Genomic DNA, 19371 nt, shown 5'->3' on the forward strand with positions numbered 1-19371 from the left:
ATACCACTCTAAACGTGCAGTTTTGTCACACAACACAATGTCACAGATGTCTCAGGTTTTGAGGGAGCGTGCAATTGGCATGCTGACAGCAGGAATGTCCACCAGAGCTGTTGCCAGATAATTTAATGTTCATTTCTCTGCCGTAAGCCGCCTCCAACGTCGTTTTAGTGAATCGTCCAACCAGCTTCACAACCGCAGACCACGTGTAACCACTCGAGTCCAGGACCTCAACATCCGACTTAGTCATTTAAGGACAGATCAAAATTTACGGGAGGGGGGTGGTACTTGGTACTGTTTTGGTACTTCCCTTGTGCACTCCGCTTTTCCGCGCACTAACTTTTACTATACCACAGGCCAATATAGTCTACCAGTCTGTTCTATCCTGCCCTCCATCCACCGTTCATAGTGACAATAGTCGTAGGTGGATAGTTTGTCCAGATCTGCAATAGGCTTACTAGCAATCATACCACACATAAAAACATCAAAAGCTGCATAAATGTTCTATATGAATCCACAAGAACAAGGCCAGGTGCATCATTGCGCATGAAAATACAGTGAAGCCTTGAAGTCCGCAGCTCAAAAAGCTTCCCTATTGATTTTGTTTAAGGACAATACAAGTATCCTACCCAGACTAATCTACAACACCACAATGCAATGAAGCATTTCAAGTGAGTACAAAATCCTACTCTCGGCTCTGTGACTTGAACGTTTCATTCCATTTGGATCAGTTGTGGGCCTACTCTGGACAGTTCATAAGGTCTAGAAAGCCACAGTTGCAGACTAGTCTGGCTGTATTTTTACTTTAGATACTGAGATGCGCTGTCTGTTTCAGATCATCATTCTGCCAAGTCATCCTATAATAATGTGGCAACATATGATCCTGGCAGACCCGGTTATTCAGGAAAGCTTAACACACTCTGCCTCCTCTCCAATCCAAACGGCTATTCCTTACGCACTTAGAACCAAATTCTTCAATATAGCATATTATCATTTAACTTTTAAAATGTATTACGTTTTATATGTGGCATAAACGCATCTGGTCACAATGTTTTCATCTGATTAGGCTACTTCAGAAGTCTCCTGTAGACGTGCGCACATTCGTCCAAAATATAATTCCATCATCCTCAAAATGGCTTGACATTAACCAGGTTTCCATCCAACCTTTTAATGCGAGTTAAATTGGATAAAACATGTCAAAGACATCATGGGATGCAGTTTAATAGGCTACAGATGAAATAAGTTATTATGTACTTCACCAGGTGGTGAAAGAGCTCCTTTCAATAAATATCAAGGGTCTTATTCTGGTGACGTGATGATCGATGCTTGGCTGCCGTTGACAAATAAAAATAATTTTGCTCTTATCCATAATAATCTCATCGTGTCGTAGGCTATACCCACACTATATCTGTGAGCTGTTGGCTAGAACACACTTTATCCGTAATAAGTGAATTTGATGGAAACACAACTCTGATGGGAAAATATGCATATGATTTTTTTGCAGATTTTAGAAAATTCCAGGTGAGGCTGGTGGGAGGAGCTATAGGAGGATGGGCTCGTTGTAATGGCTGGAATGGAATAAATGGAACGGTATCAAACACATCAAACATATGGAAACCACATGTTTCCCTCTGTTTCCATTTATGCCATTCCAGCCATTACAACGAGCCCGTCCTCCTATAGCTCCTCCCATCAGGCTCCAACGGAATATTGACATAAAAACTGTCACCAATTGGGTGGAAACCTAGCTATAGACACCTTAAAGGCTCAAGTGCGTTAGTCCAGTGTAACTTTGATTTTGCCTGTCCGTCATGGTTCACCAGCAGCCCCAAACATCTAAAGAATAAGCTACAGACCAGCCAAAACAAGCTTGTAAGAATTGTACTTAAACTCCCCTCCCATACTCATCTGGAGGTCAAGCATTTTTTTCCGTCTGTATCCAGGCAAGTCAGTTAAGAACAAATTCTTATTTACAATGATGGCCTACCCAGGCCAAACCTGGACGACACTGGGCCAAATGTGCGCCACCCTATGGTACTCCCTATCACGGCCAGATGTGATACAGCCTGGATTCAAACCAGGGACTGTAGTGACGCCTCTTGTATTGAGATGCAGTGCCTTAGTAAAAAAAAATAGGGACCACAACGGAAATAAGTTCCCGACTTTATTGTGCAATCCTGGTCACTTTGACAAATGTTATATACAGTATGTATTTTTTTAACTGACAAATAAAATCAATCAATCCAAACAAATCACCAAAAAGTTTAATGACATTCGGAGATTGTCAAACCAACCTTTTATCCTGGGTAAGCCCACAAGGTAGGAAGGAATGTATTTTCTGTTTGTTGAGATTGACAGTCTATTTATTGAGTTGTTGAAAACCATGATATTGAAGTGCCCGAAGTCGGTATGATTTTTTTTATTGGTTGTGTGGTGCATTGGCACAGAAACCTGTTGGTGGAAAATTTGTTGCATTATTTTATATAATTATTAATATGGCATCAAAATGCTGAACATCTGACTTCCCCCTAGCTGATCATTGTCTGCAGACGGCTCTGATCGTAGTGTAATGAAACAGGCAGGGAGAGGGAGTTTGTCCGGGGTGGTTCGGCGAATCCTCAACCTTCCTGGCCAGTAGCCCTGCATGGTATCGACTGGGCCACAAAAGCATGCTGAAGTGGAAAAGTTGATATCCACCTTTATAAACACAGGGTTGCTACAGTTGTTATTTGTGGTCGTAATATTTTGAGTTAATCCCACGCGGGGGGAGTGTGTGCAATTTTTTGGGACAGTATAAGGGGATGGTCATGTGAAGAAAAACTGACATTGGGAGGGGGGTGCATTTTTATTAATAACTCCTAGGAGTTGGACCAACATCCCCCGCATTACATTTCGAACTGCCCCTTTAACAGATGGACAATGAACACCATTCTGTCCTATTGAACTGCCCCTTTAACAGATGAACAATGAACACCATTCTGTCCTATTGAAGTGCCCCTTTAACAGATGAACAATGAACACCATTCTGTCCTATTGAACTGCCCCTTTAACAGATGAACAATGAACACCATTCTGTCCTATTGAAGTGCCCCTTTAACAGATGAACAATGAACACCATTCTGTCCTATTGAACTGCCCCTTTAACAGATGAACAATGAACACCATTCTGTCCTATTGAACTGCAAATCACCCCCCCCCCCCCCAGCAGAAGTGTGAAGTTTCACCACTGCCCTTTAACCTTATCAAACAAAAGACAAAAACAAATTCATAATTTTTAACAATTACAAAACGTATCAATGTGGATCATGTAGATAGTTTGACCATATTGTCAATGTATTGCATTGTTGCATCTTGCTCATCTCAAGATCTCTCGCGCTGCTCGTGGCAGAGTCATTTCGCCACATTTATCTTTACTCAAGCCAGGTAACGTTAGCAACGGTTTTTATAACCGAATCAAATGTTATTTGTCACATGCGCCGAAAACAACCTTACTGTGAAAAGCTTACTTACAAGCCCTTAACCAAAAATGCAGTTCAGGAATAAACGAAAGTTTAAAAAATACTGGAGTCTTTGACAATTTTTTGGACCTTCTTCTGACACCGCCTAGTGGGTCCTGGATGTCAGGAAGCTTGGCCCCAGTGATGTACTGGGCTGTACGCACTACCCTCTGTAGTGCCTTCCGGTCAGATGCCGAGCGTTTGCCATACCAGGCGGTAATGCAACCGGTCAGGATGCTGTCGATGGTGCAGTTGTAGAACTTTTTGAGGATCTGGGGACCCATGCCAAATCTTTTCAGTCTCCTGAGGTGGAAAAGGTGTTGTCGTGCCCTCTTTACAACTGTCTTGGTGTATTTGGACCTTAGTTTGTTGGTGATCTGGACACCAAGGAACTTGAAATTCTCGACCCGCTCCACTTTAGTCCCGTCGATGTTAATGGGGGCCCGTTTGGCCATCCTTTTCTTATAGTCCTTTGTTTTGCTCACAATGAGAGAGGTTGTTGTCCTGGCTTCTGACCTCCTCCCTATAGGCTGTCTCATCGTTGTCGGGTCTCTGACCTCCTCCCTATAGGCTGTCTCATCGTTGTCGGGTCTCTGACCTCCTCCCTATAGGCTGTCTCATCGTTGTCGGGTCTCTGACCTCCTCCCTATAGGCTGTCTCATCGTTGTCGGGTCTCTGACCTCCTCCCTATAGGCTGTCTCATCGTTGTCGGTGATCAAGCCTAACACTGTTGTGTCGTCAGCAAACTTAATGATGACGTTGGAGTCGTGCTCTGCCACACAGGTGAACAGGGAGTACAGGAGGGGTCTAGGCACGCACCCTGAGGGGCTCCAGTGTTGAGGATCAGCGTGGCAGATGTGTTGTTGCCTATCCTCACCACCTTGTGGTGGCCCGTCAGGAAGTCCAGGATCCAGTTGCAGAGGGAGGTGTTTAGTCCCAGGGTCCTTAGCTTAGTGATGTGGGCACTATGATGTTGAACGCTGAGCTGTAGTCAATGAACAGTATTTTCACATAGTACTTATTTTTGTCCAGGTGAGAAAGGGCAGTGTGGATTGCGATTGAGATGGCATCATCTGTGGATCTGTTGGGGCGGTATGCGAATTGGAGTGGGTCTAGGGTTTCCGATATGATGGTGTTGATGTGAGCCATGACCAGCCTTTCAACGCACTTCATGGCTACAAATGTGAGTGCTACGGGGCGGTAATCATTTAGGCGGGTTACATTCCCTTTCTTGGGCACAGGGACTATGGTGGTCTGTTTGAAACATGTTGGTATTACAGACTCGGTCAGGGACAGGTTGAAAATGTCAATGAAGACACATGACAGTTGGTCCACGCATGCTTTGAGTACACGTCCTGGTAATCCGTCTGGCGCAGCCGCTTTGTGAATGTTGACCTGTTTAAAAAGTAATTTATATTATTCATTCAGAGGCTAGTTTATCACCATGATCTATAAGAGAATATTGATTATTTTGGCCTTTAAAAGTGCTTGCTGCAGTATGACAATATATCCTTTCGCAATTAGCTAGTTAGCTAGCTGTCACCACTGACTGACGGATGGTGATTTAATAAAAAAAAAAATTATAAATACAATTTAAAAAGTGGAAGATAACCGCAACACGAGTATACACAGACATAACTACATTGTCGGTCTCCACCAGAGATAGCTCAGGATGTACACCAGAGGCAGACATTGCTCCAGCCAGATGAAAGTTAGCTAGTCAGGTAGCTAGCTAAAATGCAACCACGTGCCAACATGAAAAGGTAGATAGCTGGTTTGCCAACTCTCGCTAACCCATGCCATGTCCTTGGTCAAATTTACCATCAGGGTGCTGCCCTGCGTGGCCGTCGCGCGCCGTTTGGGAATATCTCTACGGAAATTGTAGATTGAAAAGAATGCTTTTACACGACGTACAAATATGAATTTGCAGCCCCTATGGTCATTCCGACATATATATTTTCTAATGCGCCCCAGTGGTCTAATGGATAAGGCACTGGCCCCCTTCAATATCGACTGCCTCCCAAACAGCCAGCTGTCAGTTTCCTGGTTGTATACAATGTATCTGCTGTACATATAATGACACACGAGATTCCAATAGTTCATAAAATGTTGCAGTATGGACTGCAAAATGTGGTTCTATGGTGTAATGGTTAGCACTCTGGACTCTGAATCCAGCGATCCGAGTTCAAATCTCGGTAGGACCTGATATTTTATCACAACCATGAAGATTTCTCACATGTATTCCACCGAACATTTGTCCTAACTAAATTTGCACTGTGTTAATGCATCTCCAGAGGGTGGTGCAGTCTGCACATCATCACCGGGGGCAGACTACCTGCCCTCCAGGACACCTACACCACCCGATGTCACAGGAAGACCAAAAGATCATCGAGGACAACAACCACTCGACCCACTGCCTGTTCACCCCGCTACCATCCAGAAGGCGAGGTCAGTACAGGTGCATCAAAGCTGGGACCGAGAGACTGAAAAACAGCTTTTATCTCAAGGCCATCAGACTGTTTAACTGCCATCACTAACACAGAGAGGCTGCTGCCTACATACAGACTTGAAATCATTGGCCACTTTAATACATGGGTCACTAGTCACTTTAATAATGCCACTTTAATAAGGTTTACATATCTTGCATTACTCATCTCATATGTATATACTGTATTTTATACCATCTATTGCATCTTGCCTATGCCGCTCGGTCATCGCTCATCCATATATTTATATGTATATATACTTATTCCATCCCTTTACTTAGATTTGTGAGTATTATGTAGTTGTTGTGTGGAACCCCTACCTGTCCCAGACCTGCTGCTTTCAACTCTTAATGATCGGCTATGAAAAGCCAACTGACTTTTATTCCTGATTATTATTTGACCATGCTTGTCATTTATGAACATTTTGAAAATCTTGGCTCTCTCTAATTCTCTCCTTCTCTCTTTCTTTCTCTCTCTCGGAGGACCTGAGCCCTAGGACCATACGTCAGGACTACCGGGCATGATGACTCCTTGCTGTCCCCAGTCCGCCTGGCCTTGCTGCTATTCCAGTTTCAACTGTTCTGCCTGCGGTTACGGAACCCTTATCTGTCCCAGACCTGCTGTTTTCAACTCTTAATGATCGGCTATGAAAAGCCAACTGACATTTATTCCTGATTATTATTTGACCATGCTTGTCATTTATGAACATTTTGAAAATCTTGGCTCTCTCTAATTTTCTCTTTCTCTCTTTCTTTCTCTCTCTCGGAGGACCTGAGCCCTAGGACCATACGTCAGGACTACCGGGCATGATGACTCCTTGCTGTCCCCAGTCCACCTGGCCTTGCTGCTATTCCAGTTTCAACTGTTCTGCCTGCGGTTATGGAACCGCCACCTGTCCCAGACCTGCTGTTTTCAACTCTTAATGACCGGCTATGAAAAGCCAACTGAAAATTATTAATGATTATTATTTGACCATGCTTGTCACTTATGAACATTTTGAACATCTTGGCATAGTTCTGTTATAATCTCCACCCGGCACAGCCAGAAGAGGACTGGCCACCCCTCATAGCCTGGTTCCTCTCTATGTCAGGTTTTGGCCAGGACTGTTCTGGTTTTTGTCACTAGATGTCCCCATTGCACCTTTTTTGAACCTTTTGTTTTTTTCCTTGCTCTATTATTGTTTGCACCTGTAGGTCGTTCCCTTGTTTGGTATTTAAACCCTGTGTGTTCCTCAGTTCTTTGCTCAGTGTTTGTATGTTAGCACCCAGCCCCAGCCTTTTTGTGTGAAACATATATTTCTCGGATTGGATTTTCCAGAGGTTCTCTGGTTTAGTTCTTGTGTAATTTTGAGTAGTCTTTTGAGGTTTGTTTTTCCCTGCTGTTTTTTACCACTTTGTGGAGTTCCATTTTGTGCCTCTTGGCTTTATTTTGGACATTGTGGATTTAGATTTTGGCCTGAAGATTTTGTTCTTTAATTAACTAAACCACCATCTCTAGTACTGCTGTGTCTGCCTCATCTTCTGGGTTCTGCTGATTATTAGTGACTGTTTCTCGCACCGGGTCCTGACACTCTAGGTTTCTTCCTAGGTTTTGGCCTTTCTAGGGAGTTTTTCCTAGCCACCGTGCTTCTACACCTGCATTGCTTGCTGTTTGGGTTTTTAGGCTGGGTTTCTGTACAGCACTTCGAGATATTAGCTGATGTACGAAGGGCTATATAAAATAAACTTGATTGATTGATTGTGGAATTGTTCGATTACTAGTTAGATATTACTGCTCTGTCGGAACTAGAAGCACAAGCGTTTCGCTACACTCGCAATAACATCTGCTAACCATGTGTATGTGACCAATAAATTCGATTCGACTTTATTTGAAGTAAGATAATGAATTCAGTATTTTTTTACTCTTTCTTCCACGGCAGAATAAAAACCATATCAACAAAGCATTGAGCCTTGCTGGTGATGTCAGAGCAGAGCAGGAGCCAGCAGAGAAACCTCAGGGCCTACATTCAGATGATATTGACATCATAGCAGAGGCTAGTGAGAAACCCAAATGAGGCTACTGCAAAGGACATAGACCTCAGGGCATCTAGGTAGTGAATGAGTCCTGCTTTGTGTCTATTTTCTCACGTAATCAATACATTTAGCATTTTTTGTTTGAAAGGATAAAACATCTATGTTGAGTTTTTGTAGACATGCTGATCTCATTTGAGTTGATTGCTGAGTTGATTATTTTTCTATAAATTACAAGTAAATGCTATTCAATGAATGAGCAAAACACATCGGATTCCGCGTGAACGGGAAGAAAAAAATAGCAGAGGATGGTTTCGATCCATCGACCTCTGGGTTATGGGCCCAGCACGCTTCCGCTGCGCCACTCTGCTATACAGGAATTTGTATCGCAGTTAGCTTAAAATACGCAGCTGGAAACGCCCACACTGTACGACTAGAATGAGAGGCAAGGGTGCACTCGGTTCGGAAGTCGTTACCTACCGCAACTGTGCAAGAAGAGGTAGAAATGATATGCGGTCGTGTACAGTATGAGAACATTTAACTTGTTTGCCTAATAAGTCATGCTGAATCAGGCCATTGTCAAATCTTGACCCTTCCGCATTCAAATGAAAGTACCTAGCTACAAATTTGGCAGTAACCATACGATTTAGCAAAAGACGACCACGAAGGGACTCGAACCCTCAATCTTCTGATTCGAAGTCAGACGCCTTATCCATTAGGCCACGCGGTCGATGTAGAAAACTACAACGTTTAAGACATCTAAAGGCTACTACCTTTAACGTTGGATCAATGATGATGTAAAATGAAGATATAATTTACGCTTTTAGGCGATGTCTGGCGACCTGGCTAGCTGTGCTCATGCACAGAAACACGCAATCGAGTCTAATGGTCTTATCGCGCTGTTATCAATAATGAAAACGTGTCAGTTTGTCACTTTCACGAGGTTGGAGTAATGACAAGTTCGGTTACTTAAGACATTAGCTAGAGAAGATTTCGATAAAATTAAACGACGAAGGAATAATTTTTCACTTCTCTCGTTGAATTCTTAATCATCAAACCCGGTCTGTTCTACCGAGTCTGCTTGGCTAGCGTTCACGGAAATCTCGCGATGTCGGGCCTCGTTTTAAAAAACTCGGTTTGAATATTTGTTTTCTGCTCAGTGGCTCACGGTGCTGGAGTGAGTGTTTGCAGCTAAACACTGTAAATATAACTAGACGGGTGAAATAGTATAGTGATACGTAAAGGTAGACGCCGTTGACCTGGCCAATCTTTGTGGAAGGGTGCGGGGATCGTCGGGGCGGGTGAATGAAAATCGGACTAACTTGACCCCCTTGTGTGTGCGTGCGGTGGTGTAAAGTACTTGTGTAAAAATACTTTAAAGTACTACTTAAATAGTTTTTGGGCGGTATCTGTACATTACTTTACTATGTATATGTTTGACAACTTTTACTTCACTACATTATAGTGAAAATAATGTACTTTCTACTCCATACATTTCCCTGACACCCAAAAGTACATTTTGACTGCTTAGCAGGACAGAAACATTGTCGATTAAAGACAAAATCCGTAGTCATACCTACTACATCTGATCTGGCAGACTCACTAAACACAAATGCTTTGTTTGTAAATTATCTGAGTGTTGGAGTGTGCCCCGCTATCTGTAAATGAAAAAACAACAAGATAATCGTGCCATCTGGTTTGCTTAATATAAGGAATTTACTTCTACTTTTGATACGTAAGTACATTTTAGCAATTACATGTATTTTTGATACTTAAGTATTTTTAAAACCAAATACTTTTACTGAAGTAGTATTTTACTGGGTTACTTTAACTTTTATTCAAGTCATTTTCCATTGGGATTGGAAATGATGCAGACAATTACATTGGAAGCAACATTCTTTCCGCAATATTAAGCTGATCCACCCCTAAAAAAAAAATATATATATATAATTTTCCATTAAAGTCTCTTTACTTTACCTCAATTATGACAATTGGCAACTTTTTCCACCACTGTGTGCGTGCCTCCATTAATCATTCCACCAGCCAATTAATCAAATAATTAACCATCAATATACATTTTCAGAGTAATATAACAAAATCCACAAAGAGACATATTTTCATTCCAATGCTTTAATTGCACAGAGCAGACATGTAAGTCAATGATACAGAGTGTCACAACACGAATGACTCTTAGTTCAATGAGAGAGCGCTAATGTGGCTTGCTACAATGACAAAACTTGTGATGCTGAAGGCTAACTAATATGCTCATAAAACTAATAATATGCTCATTCATCTGAATGAATTTTAATTTAACTAGGCAAGTCAATTAAGATCAAATTCTTATTTACACTGACAGCCTACACCGGCCAAACCTGGACAAATTGTGCACTCCCAATCATGGCCGGTTGCAATACAGCCTGGAATCAAACCAGGGTGTCTGTAGTGACATAACTAGCCCTGACATGAGGTGCCTTATACCGCTGTGCCACTCGGGAGCCCAACAGGTTGAGTAGATAAATAAGAAACAAATATGACTTGATTTCCATTCTAAAGATGTAGCCTATCAATAATGAATACAATCACATATAGGCACCATGGCAGATAAGTGTCGTTATCATGAATCAATGCTCACAGAGACACACAATAATGGAATAAATACACAAGCAATAATAAGTAAATATCCATGTATAAATACGCAATAACTTCTTTTTTTTTAAGTGCAATCAGTAAAACATTACAGTGCAGAGAAAGCCAAGGAGCCTTCAAAAGGACATTGTGAGAATGTTCCATAAGAATGGGATGTCCACTTTTGAGTGACTCCCCGTTAGGAAGGGTGGACGTGTAAACCGCTTCATTTTGTTGTCTCTTATTAGAATATACAACATATATTACCATTGCTATGACACAGTGTCATTATCTCCTTGCACTGAAGAGCTTCTAGGCTGTGCAGGCTTTTGTTCCAGCCCAGCAGTATACCTGAATGCTGGGCTGGAACGAAAGCCTGCACCACACACTGCGGCCCTCCAGGACCAGGAAGAAACATTGCTATGACAGAAGACGTCATGCCCGTCCTCCACAAGACGTTATGCCCGTCCTCACAAGACGTCATGCCCGTCCTCCACAAGACGTCATGCCCCTTTTCTTCACTCAGCAACACTTGAGTGACCTTGGGAGAAATATTTGCCTCTGCTTGTACCTGACACATACGACTCATAATAAACTGAGTGGTTCGAGCCCTGAATGCTGATTGGCTGACAGCTGTGGTATATCAGACCGTATACCATAGGTATGACAAAACATTTATTTTTAACTGCTCTAATTACATTGGTAACCAGTTTATAATAGCAATAAGGCACCTCAGGGGTTTGTGATATATGGCCAATATACCACGGCTAAGGGCTGTGTCCAATTTGCGTCGTGCATAAGAACAGCCCTTAGCTGTGGTATATTGGCCATATACCACACCACCTCGTGCCTTAATGCTTCATTATAACACTGTGGAGAAAACTATAACACATTTCTGGTTAAAATGATTCAGTTGATTTCTCTGTAACAACTTTTCTTTTCTCATTCCACACTCCACAGTTTAACTTTCACAACACCACACCAGCATTGATCTCACGCCAAATCCTGTGGCTGCTATAAAGGTTTGAAGCTTCAGTTGAGTCTAAGACCTTGAGTTAGTTATCTCTAAATCAAATCAAATGTTATGCGTCGTAAACGACAGGTGTGGACTAACAGTGAAATGCTTACTTACGGGCTCTTCCCAACAACGCAGGGAGAAAGAACAGAGAAATAATAGAAAAGTAAAACATGTAATAATACAAGGTATACTCGATTATATTTCCTGTATACTGCAGGTTCATTGTTGTGTACATTTTCTCCTGCCATATGGTATGGCATTACAATGTGAGTATTTCACATAGATAAGTCAAAGTAATGCAACATGCGCTATAACATTCATGATAATAAGGGAAGGTGGTTGGAGTTATGGACCATGCTCGAGTGGCTAATGCCTAAAATGTTTAGCCCTGGCTGAACGCGGGGCGCCACATCAGGAAGTTGCATTAGCCACTCGAGCATGGTGATGGAAAATGGTGTTTCAAAAAGAAAGTAGGTTTTCTTCCACCTTAAATTAAAATCGAGTGAAGTAGGAGAATGGAGAATGTACGAACTGGTCGTCGGGGGACACGAGTGTATTACCAGCTGGGTATATCAAGCCCAGACAATAGTGGAGTCCATCAAGTTGAGGGTGACAGTTATCATACCTGTGTGACCTGTGTAACGGTAGCAAAAGGCAGCTGTGTTAGATCTCACTGGCAAAGCTAGGCAGGTGCTAATAGCATTAGTAGTAGATTGGTTTCAGTAGCATATTGTTTGATTGGTAACTATAGTAACAGAAGCAGTCCACAGGAGGTTCCTTAGTTTGTGAAAACTGGCTTGTTCTAATTGCTGGAGCAGAATCATTTGGAATGGTATCAAATACATTTAACACATTGGTTTTTAGGTGTTTGATGTCATTCCATTTGCTCCGTTCCAGCCATTATTATGAGCCGTTGTCCCCTCAGCAGCCTCCTGTGAAGCAGACAGGAGACCAGACCCCATACAGAAGCCTACTCATGAGTGCTACACATCGGTAGAGTACGAGGCAAATTCCTCCTCTAATCTCAAGCGCTTTGAGCATGGAAAAAGCACTGCGCTACCAAACCAATCCAGTATCATCATTTATTTGCTGGACTTGCCAGACTTGCTGGCTTTGGTGGCTTTGGTAGCTTTGATGTCCATCTTGGTCTTTTGAATACGAGAAAAGATCTCCTTGAAGAGAGCTTTGTACTCTGGCGCGCTCTGGCCCAGTCGTTTATCCACCGCCTCCACCTGCTTACTGATGCTTTCCATCACCTCGGGGGTGGAGGGGGACTGGGTGGGGGAGGGCGGGGGTGCAGGGGTGGGGCCCATGGCACAGTCCTTCATGGAGGGGTCCCTGGAGACGGGCCGCGAGGTCTGCACCCCCGCGTGGCACATGGACTCCTCGTGGCGCCGGCACTTCCCTAACAGCTCCTCATACTTCTCCAGCAGTGCGTGGTACTGCTCGTCCACCTCCCTCAGGATGGACATCCCTCTCTTACGGACGCTGTTGGCGTGGATCGCGTAGCTTCCTCTTCTCTTCCCGGACGCGTCCCTTGCCACGATGGCATTCAGTGCCGTGTCGCTGCAGCTCTTCCTGACGGGGCTGGAGGCAGGTAACAACTCTCCACCTAAGCCTCCTCCCCCCTCGCCCTCCTCCCTGGACCCTCCACCCACTTCTCCTCCCTCCCCCTCCAGGGTGTCTGTCTCGGGGGTGTTGTTGAGGAGGGTCTGGGTGAAGCCCACGCCGTCATCTTCGCTGCTCAGGAGGAGGGTCCTCGCCCGTCGGAGCTGCTGGAGTTCCTGGAGCTCTGCCTCTAGTTCACGAACCCGTGCCTGGCAGCTCTCTGCACCCTGTCAATCAATCAATGAGTCAACGAGTCAATCAGTCAGTCAGTCAGACAGTCAATAAACCAATCACTCAATTTTTTTATTCTCCCAGAAAAGAGGGAGAGTTAGGAGCCCTGCTATATTTAAGTTAGGAACAAGTATCAGTATCACTCATTGGATTGAACCGACTTAGTAGAACATGCAACCATAAAAAAACGGAGGCACTCCTTTTGGAATGAATATTAAATGGAGTTGAAATAGGAGTGATTCTGACCAGCACACGTGACTCCAGACGAGAGAACTCCCCCAGGAGGACGTGACACTCTCTCTCCGCCCCCTCCCTGCGACCCCGCTCCGCCCTCACGGCCGAGCGCAGCGCCGACACCGCCTCTCTCAGACGCTCGTTCTCCTCCTCTGCTGGCTGCCGCTTAGTCTCTGAGGTGAAGCTGTCTGAGCGGCCCACCACAAACCCATCCTCATACCTGACGGACAGACAGAGATAGAGAGACACAGAGTTCCACACAATATCAGCTAAAATCCTAACATCGCTGAGCCTCTCATATTAAACTACAATCCTTCCTGTAGATGTTCTTGTCTTGCCAACTAAACGATGTGGCACAGACAGGGGTTCACACACTACAAGATTCTTTACTTGGTCGTGAGGATTTTCGATTACCAACACACTGTCTCGTGAAAAACAATGATGGTGATTAGATTGTTAACGTAGCTGGAACAAAGCAGCCTCAATCGTTTTCAGTCAGACATTCACACCTGCCACACAGAGTTGAAATATTTAGCCAACATTTTTTTTGAGTTGAATAACATTTGCCTGTGAACTTCAGAGCTGTAACGATTTGACACTTTGTTTTAAAGGCAAGTACAAAACACCTAATAATTGTAGTCATGGTTCCTGCTGGAGAGTCTACACATTCTGGGTGATGTGATACAACGTCATCATCTCGCTGGCTTCTTCTCTGGCCAGCTCTCATTGGCTATTGATGATCACCGTACTCACACTACAAGAGCATTGCAGATTTTGTTCCGATAGAATCGAACGTCTGAAAATCTCGGGACGTCTGGTACGGCTCAAAGACGGGATCGGTAGCTCTCAGATTGTGTCTCTGACCCAATTACATTAAACAAGCGTCGGTGACGGCCGGACGCCCGCAACAAGCAGGCAACGACATGGGGATTTTTTCTCCGATCACAAAAACTTGTTTACTTGTACCTACAGACAAGCGCAACACATAGTCTAGGGACCTTGAGATCCAGTAACCAAAGACGTGAGTGTGACTGCTATGAGCCCTCACTTGGGTGCGGTGCAGAGTTCCCTAAGGCAAGGGAAGGAGGCGATGGTTTTGCGCCGTTCCCTCTTCTCCCTCCGGACCCTGAGCTGCTCCAGGGAGTGGAGCTGTTCCACCTGCCCAGAGAGAGACTCCACCTGGGTCTGCAGGGTCTCGATGGTCCCCGTCAACCTGGGAGAACCAGGGAAGAGAGAAATGGGGTTAGTGTGTTTGTGTACGTGCATTTGACGCTGTGCGTTCGTCCAGCTCACCTCTCCATCTTATGTTGCGAGGCCTTGCTGTCCAGTACCAGGGTACGGTTGGTGAACTCCAGTTCTCTGGCTGTCCCATCGAGCTGCTCGTACACCTTAGCATGTTGCTCATTCATTTCCCTCAGCACCTCCAGCTGCTTAGCCAGGTACTGCACAGAGAGAGACATACTGTATATATATATGCTGTACACACATAAATATCACAGGAGGAGGTTGGTGGCACCTTAATTGGGGAGGATGGGGTCGTGGTAATGACTGGAGCGGAATGTTCTCACTTTGTCATTATGGGGTGTTGTATGTAGATTCATGCGGGAAAAAAACAATTTAAATCATTGAACGCGAAATGCACTTCTATTCCCTCCACTGGTTACTCTAAAACCCCTTGGTCATGAACTCAGTGAACCATTTCACTATATTTGGATCAGCTAGCAGGGTCAAAGAGTTACTGAGGCATTAGGTAGGCCAACCACCACAGCAGAGAAGAGCCAACATCCTACTACTCTGCTCAGTCAACAAGTAGATTGTCATCCAATCTACACCTAACTTATGGGTAGAGGTTACGTTAGAGTTTAGACAGTTAGGGAAAGGGGGGATACCTAGTCAGTTGTCAAACTGAATGTATTCAACTAAAATGTGTCTTCTGCATTTAACCCAAACCCTCTGAATCAGAAAGGTGCGGGGGGCTGCCTTAATCAGCACCCTAGGAACAGTGGGTTAACTGCCTTGTTCCGGGGCAGAACAGATGTTCCCTTTGTCAGCTCAGGGATTCAATCCATCAACCTTCCGGTTACTAGTCCAACGCTCTAACCACTAGGCTACCTGCCGCCCCTACACTCTAACACAGTGTCCAAAGAGAGGCCAGAAGTATACAGAATGGTGTCGTCTGCGTAGAGGTGGATCAGAGAATAACCAGCAGCAAGAGCGACATCATTGATGTATAAAGAGAAGAGAGTCGGCCCGAGAATTGAACCCTGTGGCACCCCCATAGAGACTGCCAGAGGTCCGGACAACAGGCCCTCCGATTTGACACACTGAACTCTATCAGAGAAGTAGTTGGTGAACCAGGCGAGGCAATCATTTGAGAAACCAAGGCTGACGAGTCTGCCAATAAGAATGTGGTGATTGACAGAGTTAAAAGCCTTGGCCAGGTCGATGAATATGGCTGCACAGTAATGTCTCTTATCGATGGCGGTTATGATATCGTTTAGGACCTTGAGCGTGGCTGAGGTGCACCCATGACCAGCTCTGAAACCAGATTGCATAGCGGAGAAGGTACGGTGGGATTCGAAATGGTCGGTAATCTGTTTGTTAACTTGGCTTTCGTTGACCTTAGAAAGACAGGGTAAGATAGATATAGGTCTGTAGCAGTCTGGGTCTAGAGTGTCACCCCATTGGAAGAGGGGGATGACCGCGGCAGCTTTCCAATCTTTGGGAATCTCAGACAATACGAAAGAGAGTTTGAACAGGCTAGTAATAGGATTTGCAACAATTTTGGCAGATTATTTTAGAAAGAGAGGGTCCAGATTGTCTAGCCCGGATTGTCCAGATTGTCTAGCTGATTTATAGGGGTCCAGATTTTGCCGCTCTTTCAGAACATCAGCTATCTGGATTTGGGTGAAGGAGAAATGGTGGGGGCTTTGGCGTGTTCCTGTGGAGGGTGCCAGACAGTTGACCGAGGTAGGGGTAGCCAGGTGGAAAGCATAGCCAGCCGTAGAGAAATGCTTATTGAAATTCTCAATTATAGTGGATTTATCGGTGGTAACAGTGTTTCCTAGCCTCAGAGCAATGGGCAGCTGGGAGGAGGTGCTCTTATTCTCCATGGACTTTAGTGTCCCAGAACTTTTTTGAGTTAGTACTACAGGATGCAAATTTCTGTTTGAAAAAGCTAGCCTTAGCTTTCCTAACTGCCCGTGTATATTTGTTGTTAACTTCCCTGAGAAGTTGCATATCACGAGGGCTATTCAATGCTAATACAGAATGCCACAGGATGTTTTTGTGCTGGTCAAGGGCAGACAGGTCTGGAGTGAACCAAGGACTATATCTATTCCTAGTTCTACATTTTTTGAATGGGGCATGCTTATTTAAGATGGTGAGGAAGGCACTTTTAAAGAATACCCAGGCATCATCTACTGACGGGATGAGGTCAATGTCATTCCAGGATACCACGGCCAGGTCAATTAGAAAGGCCTGCTCGCAGAAGTGTTTTAGGGAGCGTTTGACAGTGATGAGGGGTGGTCGTTTGGTCGCAGACCCATTATGGATCTTGATTGAAAACAGCAGAGGTGTATGTGGAGGGCAAGTTACTTAGGATGATATCTATGAGGGTGTCTGTGTTTACAGATTTTGGGTTGTACCTGGTAGGTTCATTGATAATTTGTGTGAGATTAAGGGCATCAAGCTTAGATTGTAGGATGGCCGGGGTGTTAAGCATGTCCCAGTTTAGGTCACCTAGCAGCACGAGCTCAGAAGATAGATGGGGGGCAATCAATTCACATATGGTATCGAGGGCACAGCTGGGGGCAGAGGGAGGTCTATAGCAAGCGGCAACAGTGAGAGACTTGTTTCTGGAAAAGGGAATTTTTAGAAGTAGAAGCTTGAAGAGTCATGATCAAGGGCTAGGCCTGGTCCAACGTTAGCTAGCTCTGGTCCAACGTTAGCTAGCTCTGGTCCAACGTTAGCTAGCTCTGGTCCAACGTTAGCTAGCTCTGGTCCAACGTTAGCTAGCTCTGGTCCAACGTTAGCTAGCTCTGGTCCAACGTTAGCTAGCTCTGGTCCAACGTTAGCTAGCTCTGGTCCAACGTTAGCTAGCTCTGGTCCAACGTCAGTTAAGCCAACTCTCTGAAGTTCAAAGACATTCAAAGTTCTTTCATAGAAGTCGCTCCTCTGTAGGTATAATTATGTGGGCCTAATTCAGATAATGCATGTCATCACAAGATGCCCAGCGCTTCATGCCCAGCGCTCTCCTCACCTGCAAAATTTCAATGCATGTACATAGCAAGCTGCTCTATCCATTGGTGAAGTAATTTAATGTAGAGCTAAATGTAAAAATAAAAATAATTATGATTTCCGAGGTTAAAAAGGAACATAGAGGACATTTTTGGGGGGTTCGAACCGGTTCAAAACTTTATTTTGCTCTGGAACGGATTGAAAAAAAATAATGGTTTTGTGCAGAAAGAAATTATTGGAAATTAATTTAGGTTCCAACCCCTGGATGTGGGTAGAGGTTACTATGTGGGTAGAAGTTACTATGTGGGTAGAGGTTACTATGTGGGTAGAAGTTACTATGTGGGTAGAGGTTACTATGTGGGTAGAGGTTACTATGTGGGTAGAGGTTACTATGTGGGTAGAGGTTAGACTATTGAGATACATCCATGGAGCGTTTGAGACTTGTCCCTCCTACCTCAATCTCCTGCACCTGCTCCTCATTGGTGATGTATATCTGCTGTAGAGAATCCTCCAGCTCCTTGTTCCTTTCCAACAGAGTCTTCCCAAGCTCTGCTGCCAGGTGGAGGTCTTGAGAGAGAGTGGGGGGGGGGGGGGGGGGGGGGGGGGGGGGGGGGTTAGAGCGATGTAGGGGGAGGGAATGAGGAAGAGAGAGAGCGCAAGAGGGAGAGAAAGAGAAAACAAAAAGATAATTACTTGACACATTGGAAAGAATATACAAAAAAAACAGAGCAAACTAGAATGCTATTTGGCCCCAAACAAAGAATACACAGTGGCAGAATACCTGACCACTGTGACTGACCCAAATTTAAGGAAAGCTTTGACTATGTACAGACTCAGTGAGTATAGCCTTGCTATTGAGAAAGGTTGCCGTAGGCAGACCTGGCTCTCAAGAGAAGATAGGATATGTGCACACTGCCCACAAAATGAGGTGGAAACTGAGCTGCACTTCCTACCAAATCTATGACCATATTCGAGACATATATTTCCATCAGATTACACAGGCCCACAAAGAATTCGAAAACAAACCCAATCTTGATAAACTCCCATATCTATTGGGTGAAATACTACAGTGCGCCATCACAGCAGCAAGATTTGTGACCTGTTGCCACAAGGGCAACCAGTGAAGAACAAACAAACACCATTGTAAATTCAACCCATATTTATTTTGATTTATTTTCCCTTTTGCACTTGAACTATTTGCACATAATATGACTTTTGAAATGTCATAATTAGTTTGGAACTTTTGTGAGTGTAATGTTTACTGTTCATTTTTTAACTGTTTATTTCACTTTTGTTTATTATCTATTTAACTTGCTTTTGCAATGTAAACACATGTTTTCCATGCCAATAAAGCCCTTAAATTGAAATTGAGATAGGGAGAGAGGTGGAGAGAGATGGAGGGGGGTGGAAGTTGGGAGAGAGGAGAT

General features: G+C 44.2%; 1 protein-coding gene and 2 non-coding genes across 3 annotated transcripts in view; 1 reads left to right on the plus strand and 2 right to left on the minus strand.

The window, feature by feature from the left end:
• Positions 1-5626: 5626 nt before the first annotated feature.
• Positions 5627-5698, plus strand: trnaq-cug (transfer RNA glutamine (anticodon CUG)). Its single transcript has one exon. It is a non-coding gene; the product is annotated as a tRNA-Gln (tRNA).
• Positions 5699-8646: 2948 nt separating this feature from the next.
• Positions 8647-8719, minus strand: trnar-ucg (transfer RNA arginine (anticodon UCG)). Its single transcript has one exon. It is a non-coding gene; the product is annotated as a tRNA-Arg (tRNA).
• A 1384-nt stretch (positions 8720-10103) lies between these two features.
• LOC129816751 (cerebellar degeneration-related protein 2-like) overlaps positions 10104-19371 on the minus strand; it is a 28783-nt gene continuing 19515 nt past the window's right edge. Inside the window, exons 2-6 of the mRNA XM_055871640.1 lie at positions 18399-18511; positions 14999-15147; positions 14754-14918; positions 13718-13925; positions 10104-13467 (exon numbers count right to left, since the gene is read on the minus strand). Of these exons, the coding sequence (XP_055727615.1) occupies positions 12715-13467; positions 13718-13925; positions 14754-14918; positions 14999-15147; positions 18399-18511 (1388 nt within the window). The 3' untranslated portion in view covers positions 10104-12714. The remainder of the gene's footprint in view (positions 13468-13717; positions 13926-14753; positions 14919-14998; positions 15148-18398; positions 18512-19371) is intronic.

Source organism: Salvelinus fontinalis, chromosome 1 (genome assembly GCF_029448725.1).
Source record: "Salvelinus fontinalis isolate EN_2023a chromosome 1, ASM2944872v1, whole genome shotgun sequence".
Classification (NCBI taxonomy): Eukaryota; Metazoa; Chordata; class Actinopteri; order Salmoniformes; family Salmonidae; genus Salvelinus; species Salvelinus fontinalis.